Genomic DNA, 17,042 nt, shown 5'->3' on the forward strand with positions numbered 1-17,042 from the left:
GGGGGCGGGGTCCGAGCGGGCTGTGTGGAGGCTTCAGACGCCCGGCGCCATTTAGCGCGGAGAGTTTCCCCGGCGGACGCGGCTCTTCACACTCGGCCACTCTGCGCCCCCATCTTCGGTGACAGAAGGCGCCCGGTGGGGGTGACTACTCTTTCCTCTCCCTAACCCCCTTCACCCAGTCCTCTCGGTCTCCTCTACTCTCGGCCCAGAGAAGCAGCGGAGCTCGGGCCCCGCGGTGAGCGGCCCTCCCCTCCCCACCGTTCCCTCCCTCCGTCAGCCCCCGGCACCGGCCCGGGAGGAGACGAGGGTTTGCCAGGCCCGGGGCGGGCGGGGAGGCCTCGGGGAAGGGGGGGCCCGCTCCTCAGGCACCGAGGCTTCGAGGCGTCGGCCCTTCCCGTCCGGTTGATGGGCGCCTTGTGAGACTGGTCCCCCTAGCTGGGGGCGCGTGTGGGAGGAGGCGACCGATTGACCGGGAGCCCCCGGCCGGCCCTCCCTCGCCTTCCTCTGCCCCTCCCACTCTCTTCGGCTGTGGGGCTGCCACCGCTCGGGAGTCCGCGCCCGTCCGTTCCTCGCGTTGCCGCCGCCCCCGGGGCCTAGCCCGCCCAGCTCGGGAAGCGGCAGCGGCGGCGGCGGCGGGGAGCTGGAGCCGCCGCCGCATCCGCCGCATCCGCTTCGACTTGGTGCCGGCCCCTTGCCCTGCCCCTCATGACTGCGGCGCCTCCGCTGCTCCAGCCTTCCCGGCCGTCTCTCGCCGCAGGATGGATGCGGACCGTGAGGCGCTAACCCCCGTGGCTCAGCTCCTCGATCGCCCTCCGACGAGCCCGCCTCGTGAGCCGTATCAGCCGCCGCAACTGGGCCCAGGGGCCCGCGTCTCCTTCGGGGCGGCTCGTCAGTGCTGAGTGAGGAGTCGGCCGTCCAGGTGGATCCGAACCCGCCGGCGGCGGGAGCAGTCGCAGCGGACCCGCACACCGCCGCCGCTCCTCGGGCTCGGCCCCTCGCCTTCTCTTCCTTCACGAGTTCGAGCCCGCTCGCCTCGCTCCAGCGGACCGACCATGTCTGGCGGCGCCTCAGAGAAGCAGAGCAGCACTCCGAGCTCCTTGTTCCTCTCGCCGCCGGCGCCTTCCCCCAAGAATGGCTCCAGCTCCGATTCCTCGGTGGGGGAGAAACTGGGCAGCGCGGGGCCCGACGCCGGAACTGGCCGGACAGAGGAGTACCGGCGTCGCCGCCACACTATGGACAAGGACAGCCGTGGCGCGGCCGCCACCACTACCACCACTGAGCACCGCTTCTTCCGCCGCAGCGTCATCTGCGACTCCAACGCCACTGCGCTGGAACTGCCCGGCCTTCCCCTTTCTCTCCCCCAGCCCGCCGTCTCCACGGCGGCTCCGCAGAGCACCCCGCCGGAGCCCCACCGCGAGGAGACCCTGACCGCCACCGCCGCTGCCCAGGTAGCCCAGCTGCCTCCCGCCGCTGCCGCCCCCGGGGAGCCAGCCGGCGCGGGCGCTGTAGCCGCGACCGCCCCCAGCAGTACCGGCAGAGACCGCCAAGTTTCCCAGCCCAACCATGTGGGGAGCAAAGAGGAGCCTCCGTCGGCCAGAAGTGGCAGCGGCGGCGGCGGCAGCGCCAAGGAACCACAGGAGGAACGGAGCCAGCAACAGGATGACATCGAAGAGCTGGAGACCAAGGCCGTGGGAATGTCCAACGATGGCCGCTTTCTCAAATTCGACATCGAGATTGGCCGAGGCTCCTTTAAGACCGTCTACAAAGGTCTCGACACTGAAACTACTGTGGAGGTCGCCTGGTGTGAACTGCAGGTATAGCCCCACTTCTTTATCTTTCGGTGGTTTGGATCTAAATTTGGCTTGGTTAAGCCAGTTTATCGAATTCATCCTTTACAAGTCATTATCTAACTGTTCGCTCGGGGGCTGGGGGCGGGGCGGGGCGGGGCGGGGCGAGGAGTACCAACTTTGCAAGAGATAGAAACTAGAATTTGTGCATGTACCTAGGGTACCCGACGTAGGGTAAGAATTATTGGTAGCCAAAGAGATTTGATACTGGAGAGGGAGTGATGAAAATCATCTGAGTACAAATGCATTACCTACTTGTTATTGTTTTAGTGTCTGGCAGGAAACTCGGAATTAGTGGGAAAGTTTCTGAATTAGGAAAGTACAGAGTCTTCTTGCCTTGTGCATTTCCATCTCATCAGAGGCTCTGCACTGTTGAGCTCCTGGTGTGTTACATGCGCGTTTCCATCCCTGACATCAGGCTCTACTTTTAAAATAAGAACGACCTTGTTCACGAATGACCTTACTTTGGATATATCCTAGTTGGTGATTGCACAGGCATTTAGTATAAACTATATAAAAAAGATTTTCTTCTCTGAATAAATGCCTCGGGACTAGAAAGGTACAGTAAGTGTTTGATATTGTCCCACCGAATGAAGCTTAAGCCTTTTGGTAGCTGGCAGTTATCTGACAGTGTTAATTAAAACTAGTATGTCTTCAGTCCGTTCTCTATACAGTGAACAGTACAAGAACCCATGTACAATTATAGAAGTGCTTTTAGAGTTGTAATGTCACTATTGTTATTTTAAACTTGTTATGAAAGGTTTTTAAGCCAAACTTTTACGAGAGTCTAAAGGACTCACGGTGCTTTGCTTTTAACCTCTCAGAGAGGTTTTCATGGGGTAAATCATGGTGTGTCATTCTGGTTGACAGATATATTCTAGGTTTAAATAGCTAGGTTTGGGTAACTTGTTGCTTGACCTACAGCAGCTTGCTTGAATGTTCTCCTCGTCCGGAAGTGAACATAGGTTATTGGAAGAAGCAGAGTTCCACTGAATGAAAAAGTTAGATACATTATACATGAAAATGCCTGTTATCCATATTCTTCTCGTCAAAAAAATGGACCAAAATAGGATATGAAAATAACAATAATCTAGAAGTTTATTTTATCCATTAACTAATATGTTAATACTTAACCCTTTGAATGTCACTTTCCAAATGACCAAGGCCATATCAAATGTGAAGGGAAGTTAACATGTGGAAGGAGGTGAACTTAAAAACTGACAACTTCTTTAGGAACATAATAATTTCTTAAGTTTTACATAAATGGTGTAGAACTTCTAAGGCATTGTGAAATAAAAGGAACTCAGTTTTATGGTGATTTGTATCGGAAAGGGTGCAGCTTTAAAAAAAAAATCTTGTCAAACTATGACTTTATTCCTGTTGATCATCCTCAGAAACTTAAGTCTGATTCCTTTTGGTTTACAGGCAAAAATTCCGTTTATTCTCTACATACAGACACTTTTCTCTTGTACAAGGGGTGCCTATTACTGTTGATCCTGGATTTTATTCTTCTGTTATGGTTTTATATTTGAATAGGTACCTTTTGAATACATATTTTTTTTAATTAGTTACCTTACTTTCTTAAGACTGGACCCAAGTAAACGTTGATCACTTTATGGACTAATTTTGTTAGTTTCAATTATTTAACCTTCAAGACTTCTCAGAATATAATTGTGTTTTCCTTAATCAATGGTAATCTTTTGATAGTTTATCTTGGAACTAATGATACAGTGGAAAAAAACTCAATTTGCCTAATGTCATAATAATTTTGTCCTCTCAGTTTTTCTTTGAACTCATGGCTTTTTGGATTTTTGTTCTCTGTCTAGACATGGGCATGGTCAAATTAAAGAATATCTGATATCCTTATATATAATATCACCATCTTATTTTTAAATCAGTTAAGGATTTGGCTGCAGAACCAAATCCTAGTTCACTGAGTGGTACCCTGGTTTAGAAACTTCCTTATGTCATTTGACTCTGTTTATGCAATTTTTCATTTTGTTTTTTAAAATATGATTTTTCTAGCCCCAGGATGTTTTATACAGTATTTTTGGTTTTTTGATCAGTACATTTACCTAATAACTTATTCATTAGGTTAGTTTTGAGTTTTCGTTTTTGGATACAAATTAAAGGATTACTAAAGCATTGGGAAGAAAGGAAAGCCTTTTTCACTAAATGTATACTTCTAACGTACATATTTTTCTGGAGGAAGACAGAAATTCTGTATTCAGTTGTTAAATAGTGTATTAAAATTGGAAGAAATCTTAGGTTATTCTGCCCAGCTACTTATTTGATAAATAGCCTGAAATCATGGAGCAGGTAGATGACTTGCATAGATTGGTAAAGAATAAAATTTAAACTGGTTAGGATCTAATGATTTGGGAAATGTTAAAGCTTTTGTAGTTTAGTAGGTGGCTAATTAGTACATCTCAAATGAAGCAGTTGTATTTTGGTGTGGAAGTCGCTGTCAGATTTGGTTTAGAGTATTGGTTTTATCAATTTAAATGTACAAATAGGCTTTTTAGGATAGAGAATGGGTGAATGTGGTATATAAATCAAACTTGTTTCTATCAAGCTAATTTTAAGAGTCACAGTATGCAAGTATCAATTCCTAATAAATAATACTAGGTAATACTTTGATACCACAGGATCTTAGCTGATAACTGATCTTTTAAGCTGCAGATTTCTTTACTTGATTTTATTAGGCAAATAACATGCCTTAATTTTAGTACTCTGTTGCCTTGGTCAGAAAATGTTATTGCCCAACTTTGCAGAGTTTATTGCTTTTCTGTAGAGACATCTTGGTTTTTTAAGAAATGTAGCATAACTTTTTTAAAGAAAATGTATTTATACATAGATTTGTGAATGATTTTGGTTACTTTAAGTACTTTTCTCCCCAAATTGCTTCTAAATAGAGTTCGCTTGGTAACTTGATATATTCACTTTATATTCTGATAAGATTGTTTCCAGATCTACTTGGAAGGGGAGGTCAAATCATAAATCTTGGTCAAGCTCCAGTGTACTTAGTGCTGGCTTTATCTGGCTTTTTTTCTTTTCTTTTTTTTTTTTTTTTTTTGGTAAATTAAGGCTTATGTCTCATCATGAGTATCATGAGTATGTGATGAGTTTTTTTTGGACTTAATTTTCTTTTTTTTTTTTTTTTTAAGCTGAAGTATAGTTGATACAGGTGTTATTAATGTTTTATGAAAAGTTTAGCAATGCTGCAGAAATGTGATGTGGTTTGTGATTAAGAAACCATAACATTTCTTTGCTTTAGTTCTTAAAATAACCTATTGAACTGAATCTTCCACTTGAATATTGATTTTTTTTTTTTTGCCCTTTTTTACATTTGTGCCAAATTCCGTGTTTTTCAGGATGAAAATCTGCAGTAATTTTCAGTCCCAGGAACAAGATTTCAGGGAATAGTCTTTGGAGTTTTGTTTGTTTTAAAGCCTCAGAGTAACTGATGAGTATAAACAAAATTGAGATAACACAAATGTAGCTGTTATGCAAATTAAAGAATGATTGGTAACTTGTTTGAAGTAATCCTTTTCCCTTCTAATAATACAGAATAGAATTAAAGACAAGATAATTTTGTTAGGTAAGATACGCTTTAAAATGTATGTAAATTTATTGCTGTAGGAAGTAACCTTTGTGGTACAGGTGTTGAGAATTATATTTAGGTTGACTTTTCAGTGATATTTCTTACTTAATCTTTGGGGTTTGAATGTTTTCCTTTTCTGTTATTTACCTTTTTTCTCATCTTAAGTATCACAGTTGTTCCTAGTGGAAGATTGTTTTTGTCAAAAACAAATGGGGACTGGGGCGCCTGGATGGCTCAGTCAGTTAAGCAGCTGACTTTGGCTCAGGTCATGATCTCACAGCTTGTGAGTTCGAGCCCCCACATGGGGCTCTGTGCTGCCAGCTCGGAGCCTGGAGCCTGCTTCGAATTCTGTGTCTCCCCCCCCCCCCCCCCCCTCTCTGCCCTTCCCCTGCTCACACTCTGTCTGTCTCTCTCTCAAAATAAATAAACATTAAAAAAACAAACAGATGGGGACTCTTATTATCTGGTGGTTGAGTTCATTTCTTGACATTCAGGTTTTAGTGCATGATCCTGGTCATTTGAAAGTCATTCTACTTAATCTCTTTGGAAACATTCAACTAAAACTGGGCTCTCATTTTCAGAAATCATTCTAAAGCTGTTATTTGGATTTTCTAATATAGATTTAAGATTTTTTAAATGAAGCTGTAAAAGTAGCAAGAGTAGTTATGCTCAAATTATAATTTCTGAAAATGATAGTATAACATGAAAAAATTCATTAATAGTTATTAGGTTTTGCTGTATCAGTTCTTTATTTTTAGCATCTTGCATTTTATTTGAGTTTTTTTTTTTTAAGTTTATTTATTTTGAGAGAGAGAGAGTGTGTGAGCAGGGGAGGGGCAGAGAAAGGGAATTCCAAGCATGCTTCTGCACTGCCTGCTCAGAACCCCATGCAGGTCTCAATCTCACGAACTGAGGTCCATCATGACCTGAGCCGAAATCACAAGTCAGACGCTTAACTGACAGAGCCACCCAGGTGCCCCTATTTGAGGATTTTTTTTGGTTTTCTTTTCTTTTTTTTCCTTTTTTTAACAGGACCACTGTAGTGTGCAGAAATATGTGAGACTTAACATGCACCGCCTGAATTTAGATTTGAAGTGGGCATTATTTTTCTGCAGTATAATATAGTAAATAAGAACTGCCTGGAAAAAAAAAAAAGAACTGCTTGAATTCAAATCCTGACTCAGCTAATGATTGTGTCACCTTGGGCAACTTTGGGCCAATTTCCTATCGATAAAATGGAGTGTAATAAGAGTACCTACTTTATAGAGTTGTTGTGACAATTAAATGAATTAATATAAATGTAAAACATTTGTGGGAGGACCTGGCACATAAGTATTAACTGTGATGATACAGCATCTCTTTACGCTTTTTGAGGATATCCGTGAACATTTTGTTTGATTTGAAAAATCATGTAGCAGGGGCGCCTGGGTGGCGCAGTCGGTTAAGCGTCCGACTTCAGCCAGGTCACGATCTCGCGGTCCGTGAGTTCGAGCCCCGCGTCAGGCTCTGGGCTGATGGCTCGGAGCCTGGAGCCTGTTTCCGATTCTGTGTCTCCCTCTCTCTCTGCCCCTCCCCCGTTCATGCTCTGTCTCTCTCTGTCCCAAAAATAAATAAAAAAACGTTGAAAAAAAAAAATAAAAAAAAAAAGAAAAATCATGTAGCAAAACTCTTTACTGTTGGCTCTCACTCTTACAGGGGGAACTTTGGGGTTGAACATGTTGTTATCAGTGCTTTGAAATTCTTTAGCTTTACCTGTCTTCTGCCTTACTTTGTAATTTCATGACCTGTCACTTTCTCAAATGCCAGCCTTTCTGAATTACTGCCCTCCAGAATTTGCTAAGATCTTTTTCCTTTTGGGATCATTCTTACAGTATTCTTCAGATTGATTAGAAGTTGTTTATATTCTTTGTTTACTTCACTAGTCGTTGAGCTCTTTGAAGGTATAAGTTCATTCTCAATATACTTTAATAAATACTATATTCTTTTCTAAGTTAAAAATAGTTGTAGATCTCAGGGATGTTTTCTCCATACTTTCCTCTCTTTGGTCCACAGCTGATTCTCTAATCTTGTATTTGGAGAGTTTACTGTAGTATAATACAATACCATATAATGGAAAAGACTTCGAAGGCAGAACATTTGGGTTCTGTGTTATTCAGTTATCTGACCTGAGTAAGGAACTTAATCTGTAATGCTGACTTATTAGTAACATGACTTAACTGGATTGTTGAAGATAACTGGAAAACTATGTGAAGGTGCTTGAAAACTGTAAAGTGTTATAGACAATAAAAGGATGATGGTGCTTAAAAAAATCCAATTTGAAAGGCCATAAGTTATTGCTTATTACAAATTGGTTGAATATTTTAAACTTCTTAGTTAAAGTTGGGTTTTAAGAACTTTTTGGCTCTTACTTTAGGAATTGTATTAAATCTTAAGACAGGGGAGCAGCTTTTCAGACTGAAGAGAAATTGCCAGAAGCTCTTCTTTATTTTATTTTATTTTATTTTATTTTATTTTATTTTATTTTATTTTATTTTATTTTTAACGTTTATTTATTTTTGGGACAGAGAGACATAGAGAGAGACAGAGCATGAACGGGGGAGGGGCAGAGAGAGAGGGAGACACAGAATCGGAAGCAGGCTCCAGGCTCTGATCCATCAGCCCAGAGCCCGACGCGGGGCTCGAACTCACGGACCGCGAGATCGTGACCTGAGCTGAAGTCGGACACCCAACCGACTGAGCCACCCAGGCGCCCCCAGAAGCTCTTCTATAAAAAAAATTTTTTTTAATGTTTATTCGTTTTTGAGAGACAGACACGGCATAAGTGTGGGAGAGGCTGAGAGAGGGAGACACAGAATCCCAAGCAGACCCCAGGCTCTGAGTTGTCAGCAGAGAGCCTGACGTGGGGCTCGAACCCGCGAACCGTAAGATCATGACCTGAGCCGAAGTCAGAGGCCCAACTGACTGAGCCACCTAGGCGCCCCGCCAGAAGCTCTTTTTAAGAATGTTTTCATTTGGGAGAGGATTGTGCCTTTATCATGTGACCGACTCAATTTTGTGTGTAGTTTTTAAAAGGTTGGTTATTGATTCTTTCTACATGAGAGGAAAGATGTCAGTAATTTGCTTGGTTTTGTTTGTGATTGACTTAATTGATCATATCTCCACCTTAGTTTATATTAATTTAGATTTTTCAGATGGGCTTTCATAAAGAATTTACTTTTTTTTTTTTTACTTTTTTTTTTTTTTAATCTTTATTATTTGAGAGAGAAAGAGACAGAGAACAAGCAGGGGAGGGGCAGAGAGAGAGGGAGACACAGAATCAGAAGCAGGCTCCAGGCTCTGAGCTGCCAGCACAGAGCCTGACGCGGGGCTCGAACCTACAGACCGTGAGATCATGACCTGAGCTGAAGTCAGCTACTTAACTGACTGAGCCACCCAGGTGCCCCAAGAATTTACTTGTTGGTATTGCGACTTGAATCTTAGCATTTCAAGATAGACATATTAAGTGTGCTATACTAAATGAATGTGTTTAATGATTTTCGGAAAAGAATCCTCAGTTAAGCTGTTTGTCATCACAAGCAAATAATACAGTTTCTCTATGAATTTAAGCTTTCTTAAGAAATCTGCGGTCCAGTAGTTCGAGCCCCATGTTGGGCTTTGTGCTGACAGCCTCAGAGCCTGGAGCCTGCTTCGGATTCTGTTGTCTCCGTCTCTCTCTGCTCCTCCCCCACTTGCACTCTGTCTGTCTCTCTCTCAAAAATAAACATTAAAAAAATAATAATTTAAGAAAGAGTGTTTAGAAATCTACTTGATATAATCATCATATTCAGGTTAGTTAAGAAGAGCCACACTAATTATTTCTGTAGAAATAATTGCCTTTTATGTAGCCAAAGTTCAGCTTCTCAGAGACAGATGTCTTTTTTTGTCAGTATGTGCATGGTGGATGGTCTTATGTTAATCAAACACAAACTAATATATAAACCAAACAGTGAGAGGTAAAACTAATTAGTAAATCAAATCATTATTAATATGTACATTTTCTCTTAATAGAAGTAAAAGTTTCTTTGGAATAATGACAAGATCATCTTAATGGCTAATAGTTTTGAGCTAAATAACCTGGTATATCTTTGTGGATACTCTCCTTACTTGGACTGGTAGGTCATTGTGGATTAAGGTCACTTTGAGAAATGCAATAGATCATCTCTTTAACATGCTGAAGAATTTCTAGATATCATTATTATATTTATATTTACATGCTCTTTGAATACTTCACACACCCCTCCCACACAAATACTCAGGTATAGGCAGTGGAGAGTAACTAAAGAATTTTAAGCAAAGAAGTTAGGTAGATTTGCCTAGTGGTAATTGTGGAGAGTGGACTTAAGGAGTACAAAGGATATGTAGAGTTTAGTTAGGGGTATGAGCATGAGATTTCTATGGCCTGAATGAGGGCAGAAGTAGAGGAGTATAATCTTTAAATATTTAGGAGATAAAATATCTAGGATTTAGTGATGAATTGGCAATTTGGAGGAAAAATGAAGGAGATAAAAGGGTGGGGATAGATGATTGTGCTGTCAGGTGAGGGAGGGAATAAGAAAGAATTACGGGTTTTGTTCTTGGGGGGAGGGGAAAGCCTGTGGAGATATATCAATTTGACATGTTAAGTCTGAGGTACTTGTGAAACCTCCGTGAAGAAGTTCAGTAGGCATTTGGATATATTATTGAAGCTCAAAGCATAGGTCCAGGATACAACTGTAGATTCCCAAATGTCTGTGTTAGTCATAGCTGAAATAATGCAAGTAAATGAATTCATCTAAGGAGGGGATATATATACATTATATATATATATACACACATACATACATAGAGAGAGAGGGAAGGAGGGAGGGAGGGAGGGAGAGAGGACGAGACAGGAGAATAATTTTCCCAGGGCAAAATGGGTGGGCAAAGGAAAGAAAGAACCCAGGGGTTAGACTAAATAGAAGAATGGCAATATCAAGGGAATAACATTTAATTTTTTTTTTTTAACGTTTATTTATTTTTGAGACAGAGAGAGACAGAGCGTGAACAGGGGAGGGGCAGAGAGAGAGGGAGACACAGAATCTGAAACAGGCTCCAGGCTCTGAGCTGTCAGCACAGAGCCTGACGCGGGGCTCAAACTCACAGACCGCGAGATCATGACCTGAGCCGAAGTCGGACGCTCAACTGACCGAGCCACCCAGGCGCCCCTCAAGGGAATAACATTTAAAAAAAAGTTTTTTAATGTTTATTTATTTTTGAGAGAGAGACAGAGCATGAGTGAGGGAGGGGCAGAAAGAGAGGGAGACAGAATCTGATGCAGGCTCCAGGCCCTGAGCTGTCAGCCCAGAGCTTGACGTGGGGCTGGAACTCACGAACCACGAGATCATGACCTGGGCTGGGTTGAAGTTGGACACTTAACCAACAGCCACCCATGTACCCCTATCAAGGTAATAACATTTTAAGAAAGGAATATAGCAGAGAAGTTCAATTTGCATAGTAGTAATTTTGGAGAATATATTTTAGAAGGACTAAAAAAGAATTGTAGAGATTAGTTAGGCTTTTGAAATCGTTTATTGCATTTGACTGTTAAGTCATTAACAACAAAATTTGCACTTATCTAAGAGAGAAGTGAGTAGGGGTAGATATAACACTGGTAACATCCTAGATTTATGTACTGTTCACTAGCCTCCTATGGTTATTTAACTTAATTAAAATGAAATAAGTTTTAAAAACTGTGTGTTTCAGTTGCACTAGCCACATTTCAAGTGCTCAGAAGCCATGCGTGCCTCCCATATTAGATGGCATAAAGAACATTTCCATCATTGTGGGAATTTCTTTTGGAATGTGCTGTATGTAGATCTTGGGTTGAATTGTGTGTGGGTTTTTTTTTTTTTTGTTTTTAATAGCTTGATTGAGGTATAATTTATATACTATAAAGAATATACAGTGTGGTGCTTTTATAACTTAAGTTACATATTTTTAAAATGTGTTCTGTATTAATAAAGTAAAAATAGCCATCCTTTTTTTGAAAAGATGTACAAAGGATGCTATCACAAACAACACATATACATGCAGAATTAACAAAGATAAACATTATGTCACATTTGCTCCAGATATTTGGTGATCCTACAGTTTCAGAATAGGAAATTTGCAGTGGATTTAAGGGAATGGCTGAGGGAGGTTAAGAACTAGAGACAGTAGGAAGACTAGGCCATTTCTTTAGACAAGTTTGAATGAGTACGGGGCAAGAAAGATTGGCTAAGTAGAAGGCATGATCAAGGATGAGATGGATAGATAAGCAAGGAAAGGTCTTCAAAAGTTAAAGCATTGAAATACAGTATTTTGTCTGTTTTCTCTGCCTCAGTATCTCTTTTTTGTCTGCTTATTCTGCCTTAGTATCCATCCTAAGGGTCTGTCCTAAGCTAATTAGTTGTTTTAGTTTTGGTTATTCTTTGTGGATAGTTACATTTAATCTAAGTAAGTTTTCATACACCATGCAATTTATCAACTGGTATCCAGAATATTCACTTATGCATTGAGAATAATGTCCTGGTTAAACAAAGTTTGCTTCTTTCCTATAATCTCTGGCTTGCATGTTATATTTATTTACATAATAGTGTGGTGATACATACTTTATAAGTGAGCCATCTCTCTGAAATGACCATCTTTGTGTGTCTCTTGAGGAAACAGCCAGATTTCAAATAAATTTTTATTGCAAGAAATATCCTGAATTACTCTACTGTTTCTAGGATGTGGTAAAAATGGACCATTCTACAACAAAAACCCTAAATACTGCATAACTTCCTAAGGCCTTTTTTGCAAAGTGTTCCTTGTTAATTAATCTAGAAATATATTGATAATTACTAATAGCTAGCTAGTAAGAGCTCTTTTTTGTGACAGGCACAGTACCATGCCCATAATTAAATGGTACAAGGAAGTAGTACATAGTACTACATAGTACACAATAGTACAAGGAAGATATTTTCTTTTTTGTTTATTTTTGAGAGAGCCGAGCACAAGCCGGGGAGGGGCAGGCAGACTCTCTCTCTCCCTCTCTCCCTCTCTCCCTCTCTCCCTCTCTCCCTCTCTCCCTCTCACCCTCTCCCCCCCTCCCTCTCCCTCCCTCCCTCCCTCTCTCCCTCCCTTCCTCTCTCCCTCCCTTCCTCTCTCCCTCACTTTCTCTCTCCCTCCCTCTCTCCAAAGCAGGCTCCAGGCTCCCGGCTCCCCACTCCCAGCTGTCAGCACAGAGCCCAGTGTGGGCCTTGAACCCACAAACCGCGAGATCATGACCTGAGCTGAAGTTGGATGCTTAACCGACTGAGCCACCCAGGCACCCCAAGGAAAATATATTCTTAATTTTATATTTGAGGAAACTAACTCAGGTTTAATAACTTAAGATCATGGCATACCTTGTTTTTTTCCAACTGCAGAATACTTCAGTTAAACAGGATGGGGAGGTTGAATCCTAGTGGAATTCTAAGTCTTTTTGCTCTATTTAGCAATTATAATTCATTGTTGAGCATCTTACACCTTTTATATATACTTTCACTTCATGAAATAAATCTCTATTTAAATGGCCTTTTAGCCAGTATACACATGTAGCTCTATAAGGAGGGAGATGGCAGGATTTTTTAAAATTAACTTTTGGGTGTGTTCAGAGTTTTTTAGATGCTATTTACATTCATTGGTTATCACAGGATGTTCTGTTTAGACTTAAGTATTTAAGGTGAAGCAGTATTGTTTCTAAGGGTCTATGTGTATTAAATTTCTATCTAATAGAGACAAATTGAATGGCTATAGTATTGTTAGGATTTTTGTCAATGGTCTTTAGCAACTTCTATGTATAAAGATTGTTCATTTTCAAGTTTTACATTGTTAGTAAAAATTAAACTTCTAAATTTCCAAAATTGTTAGGTATCAATGCTATTTTTACTCAACCAGGAAAGCAGAATTAAGGATATTGGAGTACTTAATGAACAGATCAACATGTTAATTGCTATTGTATAATTTCCATAGGACTTAGTTTTATTTACTTTGAAGATTGACATTATAGTTTGTTAGTTTAGTTCTTGATACTGATAGTATGAATTGACTTTTTCCCCCTTGATTTTTTTTTAATCTTGTTATCTTTTTTCCCTTCTCTTCACTGTTTACTTTGACATATTACATATACTGTTGATAAGGATTTGACTCTCTTTTTGTATGAACTCCAAATAGAAATCTCATTTAAATTACATAATTATGTTTTGAAATCCTCTGGAATGAATAATTTATTCAGCATTGTTAGGGGAATAAGATGTTACCTCACCTCCAGTAAGATTTACAGATAATGAGATTTTCTTCTTGAAAATATCAAGACTTTGTATTAACAATTTAATAAAATTCTTAAAGTGTATCAGTTATTATTTGCCTATGTACCCACTAGCACAGACTGATATATCATCCCATAGGCCTGGATTCCTGGATGTTCTTTAGACTAAAATGGTACTTTGAAGTCAGACAATTACCCTGTTATATACCAGGGGTAATCCATACTTGGGCACAGAAGTATGTGCAAACCACGTAAGCGTATCTTGCCTCAAATTATGGCAGATTGTTCAAAACATTCTTTTTTTAGTTAGAGTAGCTAGGTCTGTAGAGGTTTTCAGCTTCAGCAATGTACTGTACAAATCACCCATCCCTCTTTCATCCCCAAGCAGAGGTTTAGGCTTTCATTCTCCCTTCCCTCAAGGTATGTTGTATTATTGTGTATGTTCAGGATGGGGCAAATTTTCCTGCCAGTGGACCTCATTCAGGGTCATTTAAGTCTGTCAGAATTTCTGATAGTGGTAAACTTAAAAAGGAAAGTCTTGGAGTCCCTATGTTTACCAAAAGACTTTTTTTTAGCCTTTTTTTTTTTTTTTTTTGCATACTTCTACACACTTTCTCTTAACTCAGTACTATTTAATGTTTTTTATTTTTATTTTTGAGAGAGAGAGAGAGAGACAGACAGACAGAGCGTGAACAGGGGAGGAGCAGAGAGATAGGGAGACCGAATCTGAAGCAGGCTCCAGGCTCTGAGCTGTCAGCACAGAGCCGGACGCGGGACTCGAACTCATAAACCGCGAGTTCATGACCTGAGCAGAAGTCGACTGAGCCACCCAGGTGCCCCTTAACTCAGTAGTATTTAATATTATTGGTGGGGATGCTTTTATCAAGTCAAAAATAGAGCCTGCTCTGTAACTTCTCTAGGGCAAGAGATATCTGTTTGCTTCAATTACATGATTGAAAAGGGCCACTCAAATGGTTCTTCCCAGAGCAAAGAAGGTGACTCCCAGGTGCATGGCTCTTTTCTGCCTAGACAAAAAAAGCCACCAACAATTTTTAAATGGTAGACTCTCAACTAAATATTAATTTTGCCTGACCAGGTACCGTACTACATAGAGGTGCTAGTTTAGATATTATTTTTGGTGGGCAAATTATCTGTGTTGCATTTACACCTTTGTCTCTACAGATACCGCACCCCCCTCCCACCCCCAGATATAAGTTGGGAGGGGGTCATAGTGATATTCTGCTGATAAGCATTTGTTGGCTAAAGTGTAGCTTTGATTTCTGTGATAAGAATCTTAACTATTTTCTATCCTTGCAAGGACAGATGTGAAACTTCCATATTTGCCATAAATACCACTATTACAGGCTTTCACGGGTCTTATCGACATTCTACTTTCACATTCTTTCTGTTGTTGCTTTGGGGATATGATGCAGTTTTTAACCTTAAAGGAAAATAGGTGATACAAACGGTCTTGCATTTACTTTGAAATTGTAGGAGATCTTGAGTATCTTATTTTAATGCTTTAAACATCTGTCATCCTTAACCCTCTTCACAAATAAAGATGGCTTTTTTAACAACCAGTACTTAGCTAACTTGCACAACAGGATTTTTTTTTTCCTTTTGTATTTATATGATAGGTACTGTAATACCTCAAAAAACCTTTTCACTATGAAATATTTAACATAACAATTGTCCCAGATAGGCCAGAGCTGCTTTCTGTGTCCTTTTGTTGACTTGTCCCTATTGTTTTTTGGTGATATCCTTACTTTCTGTACAAGATGTTCTTTCCCCACACTGGCCCTTGGAGAAATGGAGGCAGGTTCCTTATATAAGGAACATAGAATGGAATTCAGAAAGGAGCGTCTAAGTTCAGGTGTGCTCATGGCTACTGGGGCATTGCTGTTTCCAGATTTTTTAGTGAAGAGTTAGGAAATATTTATAAGTGTACATAGTTGTTTGTCCTCTTTGTATATATGTATATATATAGAATTGTCTGTATACATTGGAAACCATGGGTTCACAATGATAGATCTAATTCCAGTTCAACATGGAGTTCATTATGGTTTTTCCTCCAAGTATATTTTCCTTCTCCAGTAGTGAGAGACTTGTTTCTCATCATGCTAAATATATGGGCGAATTTGCATAGTCCATGTTAATGTAGAAATGGCATAATAAGGAATATATATTTGATCTTTGCCCCTGGCTCATGACAGAGCTCCTAAACCTCTTGGAATTTCTGGAATGATCTCTTGCCCTAGGTATCTTCCATTTGACTGCTCCAAGATTGTATCCTTTAGAATTAACTGGTAAGTAAACTGTTTATGAGTTCTTTGAGCTACTCAAGCAAATTATCAAACCTGAGGAGAGCATCATGGGAACGCCTGATTTATAGCATGTTGGTCAAAAGTATAGGTGGCAGCTATACTGGGACTTGCAGCTAGCATCCAAAGTGGGGGCAGTTTTGTGGGACTGAGCCCTTAATCTGTGTGGTTTGCTCTCATTTCAGGTGTTAGTGTCAGGAGTGAATTCTAGAAAATTGAAACATTTGTTGATCATGTGAAAAACCACGCATTTGGTGTCAGAAGTGTTGAGAGTAAAAATATGAGTATGAATATAATCTCTTAGCCCCTCTAGGCTTAAGTCCCCTCTGGCACCCTTCTCATTGTAGGAGAGCTGCCATCTTTTCCTCTAATACCTTCCTCTCTGGCAGCAGTATCTTTTTAAAATTAATTTACTATTTCTACTTTCACATTCTTTCTGTTGTTGCTTTGGGGATATGATGCAGTTTTTAACCTTAAAGGAAAATAGGTGATACAAACGGTCTTGCATTTACTTTGAAATTGTAGGAGAAGATTACAGTAATCATCTCACTGAAACTCAGAATAATTCCCAATAAATGCAGATAACTTCTATGACTTATAATATCAAATTCAGTATTAATGTTTTCTAAGGTTTTTTTGTTGAAAATTCAGCATCCAAATTGAGATGTGCAGGTGTAAGTGACATACTGGATTTTGAAGACTTAGTAAAAAAAACAAAGTTAAAATATTCCAATTAAAAAAATCGATTAGATGTTGAAATGATCATGGTTGGATATATTGAGGAAATAAACATTAATTTCATGTTTCTTTTTACTTTTTTAAATGTAGCTTCTTGAAAATTTAACATTACATATGTAGCTCACATTATATTTCTGTTGGCCACCTGTGATTGTGTTAAAATGCTGTGGAAGAGTTGATGCTACAGTAAATTAAATGTGCTA

General features: G+C 40.3%; 1 protein-coding gene across 23 annotated transcripts in view; it reads left to right on the top strand.

The window, feature by feature from the left end:
- The first annotated feature begins 916 nt into the window (after window positions 1-916).
- The window catches only part of WNK1 (WNK lysine deficient protein kinase 1), a 162,046-nt gene continuing 145,920 nt past the window's right edge, over window positions 917-17,042 (top strand). For all 23 annotated transcript variants that reach the window (XM_058744105.1, XM_058744109.1, XM_058744108.1 and 20 more), the window contains exon 1: window positions 917-1,814. In XM_058744105.1, the coding sequence (XP_058600088.1) occupies window positions 1,053-1,814 (762 nt within the window). In that variant the 5' untranslated portion in view covers window positions 917-1,052. The remainder of the gene's footprint in view (window positions 1,815-17,042) is intronic.

Source organism: Neofelis nebulosa, chromosome 8, assembly GCF_028018385.1.
Source record: "Neofelis nebulosa isolate mNeoNeb1 chromosome 8, mNeoNeb1.pri, whole genome shotgun sequence".
Lineage (NCBI taxonomy): Eukaryota > Metazoa > Chordata > Mammalia > Carnivora > Felidae > Neofelis > Neofelis nebulosa.